Genomic DNA, 18,735 nt, shown 5'->3' on the forward strand with positions numbered 1-18,735 from the left:
GCAGCTTTAAATGTGCAGGCTTAGGCAGGAGAGTGAGATCTGTAGACATTTATGGGAGAAGATGAATGTGTGTGTGTCAGTCAGTCACACCTGAGGTGAAAGCTCAGGCATACAGCTGTTGTAGTGCACCCATGAGAGTTGAGATTGATGAGACATACTACTGATGGACTGTCTACTCTTCTCTCAGACACACACAGACAGAAACACTTCACACTGCCTAGGAGCACCACACCTCCTTACACTTACATTTTTCCAGTGACGGATGAGAGCAACAGAGGAATAACAACTTTTGTTTTATTGCAAGTGATAAGGACGATTTCAGGGTGAAAGTATTTCATAACCGGAGCCGCCCAGCTGAGTCTGGGACACACAGTGGTGTGAAAAGCATCAACCATCGCCCTGAGGAGTTGGGCAGAGGACTGACCTGTATATGGAGATGTTTTCTATCAGCTGGTTGGAGGCACTGTCGTAAAGGATGATTCCTCGTGGGGAGACTGTTAACGTGACTTTCTGGAGTTTTTTTCCACTTGCTTTGGCCTGGAGGACAGGGAGGGGAAGGAGGAGAAAGAAAGGGTGGAGGTCAGAGAGAGAAAAGATGGTGTGAGAGACAGAGAGATAAGAAAGTAAAACTAGCTAAGTGGCAACCTTGCATTTATGTAAATTACAACTCAAACTGCTAATTTTTAATCAGACCAGCCAATCAAAATCCACCGATGCCAGGGCTACGGGTATGTTGAATCAATCAAGCTACAAAGCTAATTATGCCAATCAAAAAAGTTATGCTTCTGACTGACTGGCTGAACTTCTAACCAAAAATTAGTGGCTTGATTAACAGTATGAAAATATGCATCTGCCATAAGCTTTTTAGCAAGGATGTTTAACAAACACACAAACAAATCTGAATAAAGAGTAAACAAGTTTAACAACATTAAGCATGTGTGTGAGACATGCAGTTCAGAGTAAATTTAATCTTTTACAACTGTGGCCTGACAAAATATTTTTTTACACCTATTATACAATAACCCTCCTTTTCAGAGGGACACCAAGGGCAGTCAACAGAATAGGCCCAATCAGAGCCTCTGCCTCCCTCTCCATACATCACCGTGTCCTGAGTTCCACCATTCTGCCGCCGCTAACTTCATTATCCACTGAGCTGCCAGATCCAATAACATTAAGCCTTTTCTGCCATGATAAAGCCGGCTGAGCCATACACCGAGCAACAGTGTCCAAACTAATTGCATCCTCTTCTAAATGTCAGCCTTGGCCTCGGGTGGGAGGAGGAAGGGAAAGCCAGCAGCCAACCAGTCACTTTTCACCGAGGTGTCAGTCAGGTCATGAACAGGGGGGAAACTACTGGATAAGTATGATTTTCAAGTGGCTGAGGTGATGACAGGGAGAAAATTACAACTGCTTGAGAGAAGCTCATTTTCTGGGAAAAGGTGTTGACAAGAGATTTTGAGTGGCCTGTGTTAAAGCTATTTAAGTTATGCATGAGTGTGCTGAAAAGTGAGCAAAGTGTGTGTCGTCACTCACCGTGGCCACTATCCTCTTGACAGCAGCCGCAGACAGCTCCTCTCCTTTGGGCTGCTCAACCATTGTGACCCCCAGGTACTTGAGCTGGAACACCATGCCCTCCAGCAGGGTCTCCCTCGTGTCCGTCCAGTTCTCTGGAAGCTCTGTGAGATGAAGAGACACGCACCAATGACATTTCTGCTCACCAGCAACACTGCTGATTTTTACTGTAAGGCAGGCTGAGAGATGCTCTGTCAGACTGTAAACTCTCACTCTCCTCTCTCAGTCCACTCGTAGGATGGTAGACTCAGCTAGATTGGATACGACAGCAGCCAAACCATGTCCTCATTATGGCTGAGTGTAACGAGCACATGCTTTTCCTATCCCTCCTTGCAGTAAGCCTCAATCTACTGCTCTTAGGAGTGTACATGGTGAAAATAAATTAGATCTATTTTCACAGAAATACGTGAGCCTACTGCTGGTTAAAATAAGGTGAGGAGACACTGAGTTTTAGGGGATCATCTGTTTTGGCTGTCTGAGCTGTAGTCCTGCCAAAACTGGACTGCAAGGTAAAGTGAGGGTAAAGAAGCAGACTGGACAAATAAACATCCAGAGAACTTTGAAATACCCAGGGGGATGGAAAAATCTTTCAAATTTCAAAGATTCTTCCAACCTTCTGGGTGTGATGATAAAAAGATTTTTGACTTAAATTCCAAATTATGTAATGTAAAATATGTAATATTCACATAACCAGAAATGACATATCACAAAAAATATAATCTTGTTACTATGTATGAAAATGTTAAATAACCCTAATCCTTCTTGGTTCATGATATAAAAACTGAGCGAGGGCATTTCCAGATGCCATTTCTGTTTGGATTAGGAAACAAAAATATGGCAATATTGTTGTATTAGATAAAGTTTACTGCCTTTTTAATCTTTTAATGCTTGATTTGTGTAAAAAAATGTTTGTAAGTTTTTTAATTTATCGTCTGTTCAGTACTTCTCCTGCTGTGACACATCAATTTCCCTGTGTGGGGTCAATGAAGTTTACTTTATCTTTACAATCATATAATTACGCTGGCTCTGTCTGCTCTCCACTGTAAACTCTCACTCTCCTCTCAACCATCACTCCATGCAGAAAACAGACTGATCGGGCTTAAATGGCATAAAAAACAAGTTTGAGTCAAATATGAAACATCAGTGGTGGTATATTGAATTACCATGTTTTCAACGAGGTGTCAGATACAGGTTCAAGAGATAAAACTGGTTCCTCTCAACTGTTCCAGAATTAATTTACAATCCTGCCGACTACAGCCAGCAAAGTCATTCATTAAAGATTATCTCCTCCGGCTTACCAAACAATGACACTTACCCTGAACTGTAAATTTTGTTGGAAATGAAAACACAGAGGCTGTGGTTTTGATTTCTTTTATCAGAGGAAACCTTGGTGAGCTGCTCAAGGCAATGTTTTTATTTCTTCAAGTTATGTCAGTATGAAGAAAGCCAGACGTGCCTGATCGCAGGACACACAGAGATGGAGCAGTGAAAGCGAGAAGAACAGCTTGTGTGAAGTGACCTGCTTTCCACATAACACCACAACACTGAGACCTGTGTTCAAATAATGCTGACGGTCCATGCTCTATCTCTAACATTCAGCAGCTTTCAAACTGACCAAACTAGAATCAATAAGGAACCAGTTGCACAAACTGTGGGAACAGTATCACAGACTGGAAGTAGACAAACTGCTTCTTCAGTATTCAGCCATTTGCTCCAGCAATAAACAGACTAACTTCTCCTTGAAGCTCATAAAAGGTTTATAGACTTGCCACTGTGCGATGTGATAGTGAGTGGATGCCATTTGTCTCTTCAAAAGGTCCTGCAGAAAACACAACAACATCACCCCTCCCTCCTGGGTGGTCCTCATGTCACCCTGTATCTTCAGGCCGACCTAAATAGAATCTTGTTTGCACTGGCACCATGTTTTTGCACAGCCAGCCGCAGCTTTTTAATACAGTTACATGTTATGTAACAGCTGTATTAATATAAGTTGATTGGCCACAATTTTGATAATCACTTTGTTTGAATTTTTGTAAAAATGCCAAAATTCACTGGTTTCTGCTTCTCAAATATATTTGCTAGTCTCTTGTAACAGTACACAGAATATCTTTGAGGTTTGGACTAGTAAGCAGACAAATTTAAGACATTTCAAATGTGTTAACTTGGGCTCTGAGAAATTGTGAAAGACTTTTTTGTCTAGTCAATCAACAAAATAAGAGTTGATTCATTGGGAAAATAACTGACTGATTAAATCTCCACTCAAATAAATCTTTAAATCGTTTTCCCCATTACAGCTTGAGTGTTTTAATTTTCTTAAGCAACACAGGGTTTTTGAATTAACAAGCTCAATCTCAGCACAGTGAAAGCTGTTGCTTGCTCCCTCATGTTAACTGGATAAGCCTTCATTGAGCAAATCCATATTGTGTTTTTAAGCTTTAATGAGAAATCATAATCAATTATTATGACTAGTGAAATTAATGGCATAAAATTATCATTTCAAGCATTTCATTTAAATACTGTTAAAAAAAAAAAACCTAAATGTGTAATGTGCAAAGCTTTTTGAAAGCATGAATGAACTTATGCTTTGTGAACACTCAAGAAACCATATCATTGAGGGAACATAAACCATTTGAAGAAAGCAGCAGAGGTTAACCTATACCATTCCTCTCTTCTCCAGCCAAACCAAGCCAACTGTGAGTGGTTATGAATGGTTTTTAATGGTCTAAATGCAGCTCTAACCAAACCCATACTTAAGTAATGTTTTAGTCTGACAGCAAACATCCCACTCTTAAGGTCAAGGTCTTTGCGCTCTTAAGTGTGGTGCAAAGATCAGGCTGCCCCCCCGCCCCACTGCTGTTACATTAGTGCCTGGATAAGTAGCACCCTTACTGTAATGTAATCTGCGGGGAGGAATCACTAGCTGCTGTTCATGACCTAAATCAAGTTACTGAGTGGTCCAAGCGGACTATAAATGTCTTATTACGAGGTGTAGCCACTTAAGACGTTTGCAAACAGTTATACAAATACGATGGAGATATGCAAGCTTAACCTCTGCTGCCATGCCATTCCTAACCTTTAGCAGTTGCTCGCATTTGTAAGAGCAACAGTGAACCTTCAGACCAGAGATTTTCAGTGTTTACAAAAGGAAACATTGCTGACTGATCTGCTCTGCTGAATTTCAACAATCTGTCAGCTTTGGAAATGCTCTGAGTGATTCAAGGATTAGGAGAGGTATGATACACATGATACATACAAGTACAGCAGCAGCAGCTTGAGCTGGTCCAGCAGAGATATCAGAGGCAAGCCTCTCTGCTTCAACAGCCCATACTAATGCTTGCAGAAGGCAAGTCTCCAGGGAGGACCAGCAGTTCACACTGACCACAGAGTCTTAGTAATAAACTCATCCCAAGAGACAGTGAGGAGGCTACTGTAAGACTAGACTACACAGATGGTGGGATATCTTTAGTCTAGCCTGCTTAAAATAGATGAATAAATGAGTATTCTCCACAAATAAAAAGCCTCTGCAAGCGGCTGAAACAACAGCTTCATAAACTGACACAATGGCAGTTCAAATGAGCAACTCATGAACCTGAGCTATTTTTAGCTTGGTGCATATATACCCAGAGTGCTGCTTTGTATGGAATTATAATCCATTTTCATATTGGCTACATTTGCATTCACACAACCAACTCCCTCCCACCCCCCACCCACCACCAGCACCAGCACCAGCCCCCTCTATAGCAGTGCTCTGCAGCTGTGCTGCTGATTAGAGCGAACTTCAAAGGCTTCGAGGCTCCGATGGAGCTCTGGCCGGTCAGTGAGCTGCTGCTCGCCTGAGTGACACCGCCTGTAAATAAGCCAGAGAGAGCAGGCGATGGAGCGCTGATGTTTTCTAAGTGGAAGTGGGTAGATTTGGGCGAGGAAGAACAGGTAGAGGGCCACAGCTGGTGCCAACACCAGTGAACATGGGAAGTATGAGGGTTTGATTAGCCAATCATCTTCAAAGAATGATGTGGGTACTGTGCCAGCGCGGTTCATTCGGTCGTGTCCTGGCTCCTGTTCTGCAAGTCTTTACAGGGCCAGGTGCCTGCACTCTGTACCTCTGGAGAACTTAACAGACACAACCCTACACACACACACAAACCATTACATAAATATTAACCACACTTCAACAGAGATGCTCATGCCAGACAAAGGACTGTGTTATAAAAGAAGACCAAACTGCTGGTTTACTGGCAAATGATGGAGGCATTGAAAAGTAACAAGTTACCTCCCAGTATCCATCAACCTTGGATTAACTCCCCAGTGAGCCTTTTCTCAATAATGGGACTTCTAAATAAAGAATTAGTAACATGAAAGAAACATGAAAGAGCACAAACAGAATAGTGAGATTCCCCTTTGCTCTGTTGTTGCAGCTTTTGCATGAACAAATACCAATAAAAGACAATTAAAGAACTTTAAGGTAAACACATCCTAAAACACAATTCACATACGAGTTCCTCAGAATACCTTGGACACACATTCACAATATTCACACAACAGGCTGTAAGACTCCAAGAGAAACAAAAAGACTTTCACAATCATCATTCTTGTCTGTACTTGAGTTCTCATGGACATCGTGAGAGAAATCTCACCAGTCACAGTCATACTGTTATAATGCAGTCCAAATCTAGCCAAATAATGTTCTTCCCACAGCGGTGTTCCAAGGGCTGACTTGTATGAACTAGATAAGTATCCCAGCATGCATTTTGAATCAACCAAAATAATGGAAGAGAATTTGGGCCAGACTCACAACTGTAAATTTTGTCCTACAGCTGTTCTGTCCATTCTGTCACCAAATTAAGGTTTTCAGGTGAGAAATTACATATTTACACTTTACACATATTATCAGTTAAAATAATGTAACAACAAAACAAAACAACAATAACAAAATAATGCCCACTTGAAAATTTGCTTCAACATTTATGGAGATGTAAGAAGACTTCACAGGCTGATCCCAAATATGACCAGCCAGCCAATGTCCATCATTATCCAGAAGAGAACAGTCTTACCATTGCAAACAATTTGGCATTATAAAGATGCTAACATGTATCTGTGGTGTTTTCAACACAAGATATACTACTTTTTTGTGAAGCATGGTGATAGCATCAAAATCAAGGAAAAGAAACCTGAAACTTTCAGGAAGTGTCCAAAAGTTCCTTTCCCTCTTGTATCCTTACACTGTTCAGGTTACCTTTTGACTATCTAGTTTAAACTGTAACCACACATTTCCATGTGTAATTTGTGATGTGATAATGGTTTGTGTAACAGGATACCATACCCATAACCCTTGACAAACCCCCCCTTGGCAGCCACTCACTGAAGCATGATCAGCCTGAAATCACACAGCCAGTGTGAAGTCCACTCTGTCAGTCAGACGGAAACTTGCTCCCATCCCCTCTGTTTCCTCCTCCTTCAGACAAGTCTCAACACTTCACCACTATGGCTTGGCCAGGAGAAGTAGAGGAACAAAGAAAACACACAGAGCTACCTCCTCGCTTTGCACTTCACCTCAGCTGAACTGTAGTGCAAGCCTACAGACCTTTAAAATCTCTAAGTAGTATCACACAGTCAACTGAGCAGACTGGAAAAAGCAGATATAGGTTTAATAAAACAGGAACATTCCGAATTCTGGATCAAATGTTCCTGTGAGTGGGTGTGATAACAGGTCATTAAAGCAATAAGGCTTTTGCATGAAGAATGCGTCTGATGCCATTTCACACAGCATGACAATGTTAGTATGTGTTTAACAACTCACTCTTCAAGTTCCTAGAATAGTTTACTTTCATGACCATTTTAAGTAGTCTAAGCGCCTATGAAAAAAACCTTCCCAAAAACTAAAAATATTTAAGACTGATGCTATCATAGCACCTTTGCACCTTTTGCATCACATGTATTTTGCCTGACTTCTTTCTAATATGGAAAGGGACACCAGTATTAACAGTTATTGCAAGCTATACTGTGTACTACCAACAGTGTCCAGTATTTGCAGAATACAGACATATTAGAGCTGGTGGGTTCAATGAACCTGTAGGCAGAAATCCAGACAGACAGTCTGTTTGTTGTCGGAGAGGTCTGAGTGTCAGGAACGAGCTGCGGTCATCTGACTCCTGGTGGTTATACACGACTGTTGTAGAGGAAAACACACTGGAGAGGTCTTTGCCTCTACTTTAAGAAGACGATCATTCGAGTCTGAGACTTTTTCATGAGGTTTGAATGTAGCTACAACTACAGAGGCAGTTAGGCCCTTTTGATGCAACAAGAGATCCAGAGAGGCAAGACAGACAGCACAGAGGTCTCTGGATTTATAATCAAAGGGATTTGCGGGCTGAGCCTGTGCAGCAGGAGAGCATTAGAAGGGTGGTGAATGTGGTGGTGGGTATTTTTGGTCAGAGGTAACACAGAGGAAATGAGGCAGGCGATTTGGACAAGGGAGGGTTAGAAAAGATTGCAATCGCTATCCTTGTCAACAGCCAGTAATGGTGACAGTAATGAGGAGAGAGGATCTGCTTTAAGAAGGGAAGACGACAGACGACGGACAGACGGTGGCGGCGAGACATTCATAAATGAAGTACAAGCTGATAAAAGAGAAAAGAGAAGTGAGGTACAGCAGAGTCAAATACCAAGAAAAATATGCAAATGATGGCAGCGAGTCAAAATTCTAACCATAAATTTACACACTCATATTCTCTTTGCGCAACAAATGCAATGGACAATTAGGGAGATGCAACAGTTTAATCACCGTGGAAACAGCAGGAGCACTCTACTATGCTGTGAGTGCAGGCTAAATAATGTAGTTAATACTCTGGGGCTGGCAGAGAGGGAGATATGCATGCAGTGATACAGGGATAAAAACACAAATCACTACAGTGCCGTCCTGACAACTTAGTCGTTTTATCACTGTGATCTAAAGCTCGCTTGCAGCCAACATTAATAGTGATTCTCTGCTTGAAAATGGATGAAAATGCTTCTCTAAATACAAGATATGATCGTCCAAAGGCTGAGGACAGACAAAGATGAATTAAAGATGAAAATGCCCACTCCCACTCGTAGTCAAAGACACATTTCTCAGCTGAAAACAAATTCAAAAGGCAATGAAGTTGAGCAGGTGACTTGACTTTGGTGTGAATGAGTCAGTCAACTGAGATTTCACACATAGTAGGAGTTAATGTTCTAGCAGTAACTGTGAAAATCTTTTTACATCCTTTGACATCATTCTATAAGTGATACCAGATTATCATACCAACACTATCAGTCAAGCTGCGAGTACATGAGTAAGCCACCAGTGAGTCTTTCATGAATGATTATTTCGGGAGTCTCAGGAAGGGGGACTGGCAGCAAAAGTGGCCCAGCTTGGTTTAACATACAAACACAAATAAAGACTTTCAGGTCAACAGTCAAAGCCCCGCCACCACTCCACAGCTCCAGCAGGCTCCACGAGTCGAGCCTGCTGTATCAACAGTTTCCCCTTTGTTGAGATTTGAAAGGAGCTTCTGCGCACTGAGAGCTCTCTGCGTGGTGTCGCATGGGCTTCAGTGAATGAGTGAGAGGAGGGAGTCCCGATGCATTCATCTGAGCCCTCTGAATCCCGAACTGTGAATGACTCATTGTCTACCTGCATACCATCTCCTGAACGAAGTGGGAAAATGAATAAAATCTCCTCTGGGATTTCTCTTGTTGTAAAACACATTTTTGACAACACAATGAAACAAGCAATGATGTCTGGCAAATAACAGAGTCTCATTTCTTGCTATGGTTGGAAATGTGTGTCTTCCTGGGATATTGGGAAAAGCTGCGTTGTCTGGCTGCCTTTCACGAGGCCCTCTCAGAGGATCAGTGTTTAACCATGGACAGAGGTTACACTATCTGCTCCACAGCCAGGGACTTTTTGTGTGTCCATGTGCAAGTCAGTCAATTGTAAACCTAAACAAACTGATACTGGAAGGAAATACCAGATGACAAAGACAAGCTTACCATGTTCGGGTGCAAACAGCAGACTAACAATCTCTTAGAGGATATGCCTGATTCTTCATGTTTCTTATCGTTAACAAGTCCAATAAAAACACCTAAACCAACTATGTGCTTCAGTCTCTCAATATTTTCCCAATCTGTCTACCCTAACTGAGGCATGTGGCTCCAAGTCACATTTCATTTTGAAAACATGCATGGTCAGTAAGGGTTGATTACATATACTCACTGCTGCACACTAACTGTGCATGTGATTGGCCAGTAAGCCCAGTCCCAGAACACACACACACACAGAGTGCTCCCATGTGCACCCTGAATGACAAGCACACAGAGAAAGGGAGAGGCAGACAGGTGTTATGAATTCTTTGAAGGTCCATCAGCCCACAATGCACCGAGTCACCTGGATTTGTCCTGGTATGTCTGATAGTCAGTGCACCACTGCATGTACAGAAAAAAACGGACAGTGTGTACACACCCTTAGCCGACATGAATATTTGTGTTTGGATCATTAACTGTCTGTTTACCTTTCTACATCTCATGGTTTCACCAGCCTTATACCTGAAGACAATGCTCCTTTGAGGACAAAGTGAGTGTTTAAAACATCAATACTTTCCTGTTACTATGATACAGACTGACTGCAACCAGTGAGCGAAGCAAAATTTGCTCATGGATCCTCAGCTTGAGCTGACCTATGGCTGTGGTGAGATGACCTCCTCTTATCTCACGATGACAAGACATGTGGAAAAAACAACCTATTCCAGCATTATTAGATTCCAATCAGGACACTTTGGGCTGATTTAGAAAACTGCCGACTCAGATGAGGGAGGATGCCTGGAGGGATACACAGAGACACAGCACAACGCTTGTTAAGAGAGAGCCTTGGATAACCTTTAACTGTGCCACAAAAAAAGTTAAGTCCTACATTTCTATAGCAATAACTATTGACTGCAGTTTCATGTAACCATGTTAAGTACTATATGCAGTGTGTCTGTCAGCTTACACACACTCTGCTGTGCAGTGCAGGTCAGAGACGAGCACTATCACCACTAATTCCTAACAACAGACACTATTATGGGGAAAAGCTGAGATAGAGCATTGTTAAGAAGAGAAAGACTGGGTGTTAGTCAAAGGGAAAAAGTGTGTTAGTACACATGGGGCGATTGTCACTGTTCCTGCCCGGTGCAAAGACCGATCCAGTCCTATTGTTCCCCTCTTTAGCTTCCATGGAGAGGATACAGGAAATGTTTTACATATAATCAGTAACCCAGGTCAAAATCCCTCTGTGTGACATACACAAATAACAGCATTAGACAAAAAAGGCCACAGAGACATAAACTACAGGCCAGTTCACTAAGGGAGCAATCGATACAAAGTAAGTAAGATGAACAGTCAGTGGGGATCCTTTACGCCCAGCAGCCTGTGACCCCTTTTATCTTTGTCCTTGGGCACCAGGATGCTCCTCAAGTTTCGTCTTCTACACCAACAAGCTTATGATATTCTTAAATATCTGTGTTGGATCATTTCCAAATATAGAGGAGAAGCAGTGCAGGACTGTGCAGCTATCAGTCTTTAATTTGATGACCATCCAAAACAATTCCAGTTGGGTGAAGGAAAGGGATTTGCAGAGGATAAGAGTCTTATAGTCCTGGTTTAAGTCCTAACATTGAGACACGTGTCTTTCAGTATTGGCTAAATCCACTCAAAGAAGGAAAGTGAGGGGAGAGAGAGACAGAGAGAGGAAGAGGAAAAATGAGTGGTCATACCAGTCAGGGATTACAGCTGATGACCAGCTGAGACCAGAATGTACTCTCAACAAGAATCAGGGTTATGAAACTGATCCTTAAAGCACCCTGTGCACAGCAACACTACTCAGGAGAAGCTGGATTCTATTGCAACTCATATAATACTGACAAATAAGGATGCTATTTTTATAAAATGGTGTGCTGATGTGAACTAAAGGATGGTGCTATATACTGCATAGAGGAGCTGCAAAGATTAGTTTGTTCAGTTGATCACTGGAAAAATAATCACCAAAAACAGTTCTCATAATCAATTAATATACATACACAAAACCAGATGCCTTCATGGGACCAAATCCCTGGACCCAATCTGAAAATAGACTGGTTGAAAACCTGTCCCGACTTCAAAGACAACCAAGGACATACTCCATTAAGTCCATTGGAATCTATACTGACACATAGATCCAACACCTGCAGCAATAGAATGGACCCAGTTAAACTGAATATAATTTGGACCAAGCCAGACTCAGGTCCTTGTCAGGTCTCAGTTTCTAAGATCCAAGAGGCCCCGTAAGGACCTGTAAATCAAACCAGAATGAGAAAAACAGCATAAAATGAAGAATAAATGAACCATTTGTTTGCTTTGACCATTTGAATCTTTGTTTTAGTTACATATTGCCCCAAGGGTTTGTACAACCAGTCAGTGTTTGAAACACAAAACCACAGATTTATGCAATGTGTCACTGAGATTTTGGAAATTAGAATGTCAGTTCTTCTGCAAATCTCTTCTCTGCATCCTTGCTCCAATATGCTCTAGTTTTTTTTCCTCAAAGACATGTTTCAGGTTGTACTTTTGGCAGCCGTCGCAGACACACAGGTGGAGGGGTGAAAAATGGGCCAATGAGGGGTAAAGGAATCTTCCATTAATGAAAATAATCCCTCTTGCATTCCCAGGGACTTCACAGAGAAGGTGGGTTTACAGGAAAGGGTGTGTCGAGTGCAGTTTCATTAAGTTTCATGAACTCTAGCAGGGGACAACAGGGACTTTCTATGGATATATTGGGACACTGAAGAAAAAAAGACAAGTTTTGAAACAAGCATTGGTTTTAGAGCAGGGCCTTAAACCTAGCGAGTCTTACCTGAATTACATGCTTCACAGAATGGGGGGAGGGAAAGGGTAGGTTGCTACATCAACTGCCTGAGTTGCATTCCTGTCTACTGGTCAAACACCCAACAGACATCACATAACCCTCAGAGACAGGTCAAGGAAAAGGGGGTTATTCCTACTGTAGGTGCCCAATAATATCATGGTCAGGCTTCAAAGCTGTAGAGCAATGTTCTTCTTGTCATGCCCATAGCAGCATCTACTAACATTGACTACCCTGCTCAGGACAGGTTAAAAAGGAAGGACTTATAATTGCTGTGAACACAGAATGGCCAACAACATGGTTGTTTCCACTCTGAGAGAGCTGTCTAAATATACTTAACTGGGATTTGCAGGCTTTCCTCTTGCTGTTCAAGACTCAAATGGCATTTATTTAGTCACAAAGATCTCCTACTGACAATGAGGCTAAAGAGCTGTGAAATACCACACTGACCATATGTCTAGACATATGGCTGAAGCAGATTACATCAATTATTTCTAACCAGGAAGGTGAGCTAGTCAGCAACTGTGTTTCCTGTACACACTTTACTGATTTCACAGAACTGCATCTTTCAAAGTAGACTCTTCTGTGAAAAAGTGGGGCGAATAAAAACTGTTTGTGTTGTTGGATAAGAAAAGAAATAAACCAATCTTAGCGGGGGCTTGGTTTTCTAATTTAGTGTCTGCCGTAATTATAAGATGTCTCTTAGAGAAACTTTTGCAGTTTACACAGAGAGGAAAACAGTGTTTACTCTGAAATAATAACACGTGGGAGTAGATGTACATTCTTCTAATCACAGATAACCAAATGAAATATGGCTGAATGAATACCAGATGCAAATAAATCAATTTTTTCTTCACAAATTCATCAAACTGCAATTTAGAGTTTAGTTGGTGCCAGTTACTGGTTTAAAAACGATAATTATGATGTTTAAAGTGTCACATTTCTCCTGCTGTCAGCTGAAAGAAGTGGAAGACAAACATCTATTTTCCCCACAGGATTAAAAATAACTGTCCTCGTGGAGAAATGGTGACAAAGCATACACATTCACACATGACGCCATACACTGATGCCACGCAGAGAAGCAGCCTGCAGATACAGAAAACCTAACACGGCTGTAAATCAGCAAGGACTTTACAGCTCCATAAAGGAATCCTGCAGGAAGCAATCTCCATTACAGCCCTGTAGCCTCCTTTGGATGTCTTTGTACAGGGGACATGACACTGACTGACCAGAGCAGGGCCAGAGGTTCTGGAGGAGACTGGCCAGTGCAGACCACACTCTGTAAGTTGCAGAATGAATGGTAGACCTGTTACAGGGGTCATTTAGCATTATAACATGTAAATTAAAGCTATGGATGTCAACTTCTGTCACTGCAGTGACACAAACCAAATAATGTACAAAATGCAAATTAGTCAACGGCAACACCAACTACCACCTCCGGTGGCTGTAACCACAGCACTAACACATCTACAGCAGGTGCTAAATAGGATGCAACCCAAGAGGTTTAACATCATATGCGCTCCCCATTAGCCATCTGTGTGGGTCGACTGACATTGTGATATATAGCTGTTTCAATATTGACAAGCCCACAGAAGACACCTCCTTGACCAGGAACGTGGGAAGGAATCGTCTCAGTTCAGAGCAGACAGGGATTTTCTACCTCCCACACTTTTCAGATTGGGAACGAGAAAAAAAAACCTTCATGACCTAAAAAAATGGTTGATGTTACATGCCGTTTTTTCCCCCTCTGAAAAATTGCAACTATTTGGACATAATGAGAGGGCAGTGCAGACAAACTCTCAGCTCAGCAGACTGCCAAAAAAGCAACTGGGCTGTTTAAAACCATGCAGGAAATGACAGAGCTGAAAGATTCTTGCCTGTGCAGAGGAACAAGACTGCAAAAGCAGGGGGCACAGGGCAAAGCAGGCACTAATGTCAGCCTGCTTTACATGTTGACGTGCAGCAATCATTAAAGAGACACAGACAGTTTTATGAAAACAATACTGGAACCTGTTACAATCCAGCACCGACTGTGGGAAAGAAGGAATGCAGATGCCAAAGACATGAATACGCTGCTTTGACAAGAACAAGCTCAACACATGAGTGAGAGAGAGAGAGAGAGAGAGAGAGAGAGAGAGAGAGAGAGAGAGAGAGAGAGAGGCAATTTTACTGGAGACATGCAGGCAAAACTTTGCCTCAAATGTTGGACCGGTCTACAAATCTAGATATTTCTTATAAATGACAACCAAAGTCACAGGACACAGTATCAAAAGTGTATCTGCAATTTTAATTATGTGGTATAGATTACTGTATCTGCATGCATCAAATGCAAAAACAGTGGTTCCACCCTGGAGCAGAAGCTTACTGACTCTACAAGATGAAACAAGTTGCTGCTTATTGTTGACACAGTTCACAGCAGTTTACTGGAGCCTACTGAGACACAGTTAAGCCTCAAAAGACTGAAAAAAGAGGAAGAGGACAGTTACTTAATCACAGAAAAAAAATCAGTGATGATAAAATAATGTAGAGGAAGAAATTATATAATGGACATAAAACAAGTGACTATCATCTAGTCTCTGCAGCAGAGAGAGGATGCGACTTTTCTCACGGACTGAGCTCGGAGTTCAGAGGCAAAGGTCAACATAAATGATCGATTGGTTGTGTGCCCTCTGTGGCCACTGCCTGGTCAAACGTAGATGGACCGTACGTATTATTGTGCCCCCCCAGAGAGGAGTGGACCTAAACAAAGCATCGATTGCACTGTATGGCACGTGTGACATCTTGCTGCCAACTGCTCTATTGTCTGTGAAATAAAAAAGCGGGGGAGAGGCATGGGAGCAGGGGACATTCCCCCTTTGTGTAAGCAAACATAAAAGGGTCTAGGAAGCTCAGCCTGCATGTGAAAGCCACGCTAGCATCGTCAGTGTGATCATGCTCAGCCGCCTGGGTGATGGTTGTACACACTGGAGAGATGGAACCGGGTGGAAACACCACATACAACCCGAGGTGGTGAGAATTATATCCCTGATTCGAGCTAGGCACTGGGCTGAACTGGAAACCTCCAAGGTTTAAAGACTCCGCAACCACTCCTTACACACAGCCTCTCATTTTTTGTTTCACGTAGTGTATCGCCTAGCAACAGTGCGTTGCTAGGATTGTACAGACTTGCCAGGGAGACGACCACTCATCTCCTCGTGCCTTTTCACTCCTGTATCTCCCCTACTTTTCTCTCTCCAGCCGCTCTCAGGTCCACACGTCGCAGTATTTTGGCTCTCCCGCTGAGCCTCTGTTGTGGTATAAAACCATGTCAGTCACTCGGGCTGAGTGACGTGGCAGACAACAACAGGATTTCACAGGACTCTCAAACTTTTGTCGTGACATGCGAGCGCTCTTGGTCTCGCTGAACCAAACCAAAACACTCACTCGACTTGATACGATTATGAGAGAAGCAGTGAGGGAGCTGAAGTCGCTATTCTGTGCACAGATGCCTCAACAGGAGTCAGTTTACGAGCTGCGGGGCGCTGCTGTCAGTTTGAGCGTCAAGTTCTGCACAACAAAACATTTCCGACTTTACATACCATCCGCTCTTATCTTACGCCTTTGTGCTAAAGCGTAGTGTTTTTTGAGATCCCAGGTCTATCAAACACCCTCCCCTCTGACAGCTGTTCTAAGCCAGACAGCTGTAGCTGACGTCCACAGGCGAGTTGTAAAGTAACGCTAAGTAAACGCCGGTTGTAATGTTAGCTACTTGTCGAGGCTAGCTTGGTTTAGCCAAATTAGCACCAGCTAACGCCTTCGTGGTGATGCACCGTACGACAGAATACTTACTTTTATGTCTGCCCGCACCCCATGACTGTTTGGCAATACTGGGGCTCCGTATAATTGCCCTCCCGGCGGATTTCAAAGCGTCCATATCGTAATCCAAAAGTGGGGCAAGAAGCCCGACAAGCGCCCGTTCGTCTCTGTCGAAACACTTCGCTTGGTTTTAAAACAGCTCTCTCCCAACCAAACTTTGTTTCAGCGTTTTTTTCCTCCCCTGCGCACGGTTAGCTTTCAGGCGATGGCAGATTATCATGTTCGTCCCCCTGGGCGGTGTTATGTATGTAAATTAGCCGGATAATGCGCGTGACGCCCGTTTGTGGAATCACGCGAGTGAGGTTGTTGCAGTAGCAGCGCTCGCATGCCGGGCGGGCGGTGCTGCTGCTGCTGTTCCTGTTAATACACGGTACAGTTTCACTCCCACCCAGTGTCTTTTGTGACAGATAATTTGGTAGTCACATCACGGGCAGCGGTTAGACCTCTCATGTTTAATTCAGCCACATGGCCTCTTCTTTTCTGAGCTCCAAAAATCTATTCAGTGGAAATGTCAGTAATGTCATGGCCGAATAGGTTGGAGGGTGGAACTACTTTAATTCAGTTCACTCACCCTAATTCACGTTATTTATCATAGTAAGAAGTAACTTCTGAGCATTAAACTGTGTGATTTTTGTTTATGTTTGTGAATATCTTCCTCATGGTAACAGGCTGAAACTCATACTTAAGTCATTGTCTCAACAATGTACCTTTTTCAAATTAGAGGCTTTCTGTGATACAGCACATGGACTGAATGTAATACCATTACTTTCTGAGCAAGTGCATCCTGTGCTGTATGTAACCCTAGCCCCCATATTCTGCCTTGCTGCTCTGATGGCCAATATCATTCAAGTGAACAGCTGCAGGGGTGGGGGTGTAAGGGTTCTTTCTTGGAAAGGATGCACTGTATCAGTGAGTCATTGTTCAAAATTGAAAGCCACAGAGTCACTGCTGGACATCTGGAGGAGAGGGGTCTCCTGATGAAAAAAATATGACATTGGGGAGATCTAGACTGCAGACAAAGATGCCTCATTTAACAGGCTTGGAGAAGAAACCCTGCTGACCGCTCAAGAGCAATTCATGTCATACTGACCAGTTTTGTGCATGATTAAAAATAAATGTTATATGGCCAAAAGGACAAGCTATGGTCAAATAACTTATTTTCTGACAGTGGAAATTTCTATGAGGTCAAAATAACCCCCTAGTGTAGCCTGACTTTCTGCAGAGTGTTAGGGCTTTTTTAAAATGACACAAGAAAACAACATAGAATAACTATGATTAGTAAAATAGATTGACAAATTATGAAGCACCATCATACCCACAAGTAATATTTTTCTATTTACGCTTGAGTCAAACCTCAACACCTCCTGGTTTACATCATGATGTTGCTGATTTCATACTGTTTTTCAGACTTTTTTTTCTTTTCTGTATTGGCTCCATTATTAAAACATTTTAAATGCTGCCAAGCCCAATTTCTACGTTGAGTTTCACTGAGCTTACATCATCACGCTTGTAAATGAACACTCAGAAGAATGGCTTTCAAAAAATCTTGCACTACCAGATTTCATAGGAGATGACAAGCTGAGAGATAAGCGCGCAACAGGCTAATACGTCCCCAAGGACAACACCACCTCTATCAATATGAAGCTCACTGAGCAGTAGTTAAAGTACTGGTTGTACTCTGCACAGAAAATAGGATCCAAAGGAGAATTATCATCACATCAGTGTAGTATTGTAAACCGAGCGATCTCTCTCTACTCAGGCAGGTGCATTCCTTTTAAATCACTGTTTCTTTGTTGGCAGCCACAACCATGCCTCACTGAAAGAGGCCTGAGACAAAAGAGTGCACTCTCTGCTAGTAAATCTGTCCAGTTATTGAAGCATGCAAGACATATCTTGACTTTAAAAGCAGCAACATGCAGTTATAGTAGGTGTGTTTGGGAGGAAGAAAATCAATGAGTTTCTGCTGGTGGGGAGAGAAGAGGGGTCCAACTTCACATAAAACGGGGGGAACGTGACGGGTTTGCCCAACATTCAGCAGAGATGCTTCTTCGCTCTGAAGGGGAGTATAAAAGACAAAATACACATAATTTATTCATGCATGAGGACAAACACAAGTGAGTGTCAGCCATGGGAATATATCTATACACATGCATTCACCTGCACTGCAAATTCAATGTATCTTCAGTGATCATCTGAGAAAACCAATTCAGTTTGAATGTATTTCACTGTGTTCCATGTTTTCCAGAGGGACAGGCACAGAGGCAGGGGGGTGGAAAGTGTATTTCCACCAAGAAAATTGCTCATGGGCTTTATGTTAATTGAGCAGGTCAAGAGAAACAGGAGAGCTTTACCTGGAATTTCTCATTTTTATGGCTTATTCTCTTCAAACAGCTGGATTTACTGTAGATTTGCGA

The 18,735-nt window shown here is 42.5% G+C and overlaps 1 protein-coding gene across 2 annotated transcripts in view; it reads right to left on the reverse strand.

Moving 5' to 3' along the window:
• Positions 1 to 16,573, reverse strand: part of ldlrap1b (low density lipoprotein receptor adaptor protein 1b) — a 31,798-nt gene extending 15,225 nt beyond the window's left edge. Inside the window, exons 1-3 of one of the 2 annotated variants that reach the window (XM_018697799.2) lie at positions 16,295 to 16,573; positions 1,534 to 1,676; positions 425 to 537 (exon numbers count right to left, since the gene is read on the reverse strand). In XM_018697799.2, the coding sequence (XP_018553315.1) occupies positions 425 to 537; positions 1,534 to 1,676; positions 16,295 to 16,379 (341 nt within the window). In that variant the 5' untranslated portion in view covers positions 16,380 to 16,573. The remainder of the gene's footprint in view (positions 1 to 424; positions 538 to 1,533; positions 1,677 to 16,294) is intronic. The other variant, XM_018697798.2, reaches the window with a different exon arrangement.
• Positions 16,574 to 18,735: the final 2,162 nt, after the last annotated feature.

The sequence above is a fragment of the Lates calcarifer genome, linkage group LG19, assembly GCF_001640805.2.
Source record: "Lates calcarifer isolate ASB-BC8 linkage group LG19, TLL_Latcal_v3, whole genome shotgun sequence".
NCBI classification, from domain to species: domain Eukaryota; kingdom Metazoa; phylum Chordata; class Actinopteri; family Centropomidae; genus Lates; species Lates calcarifer.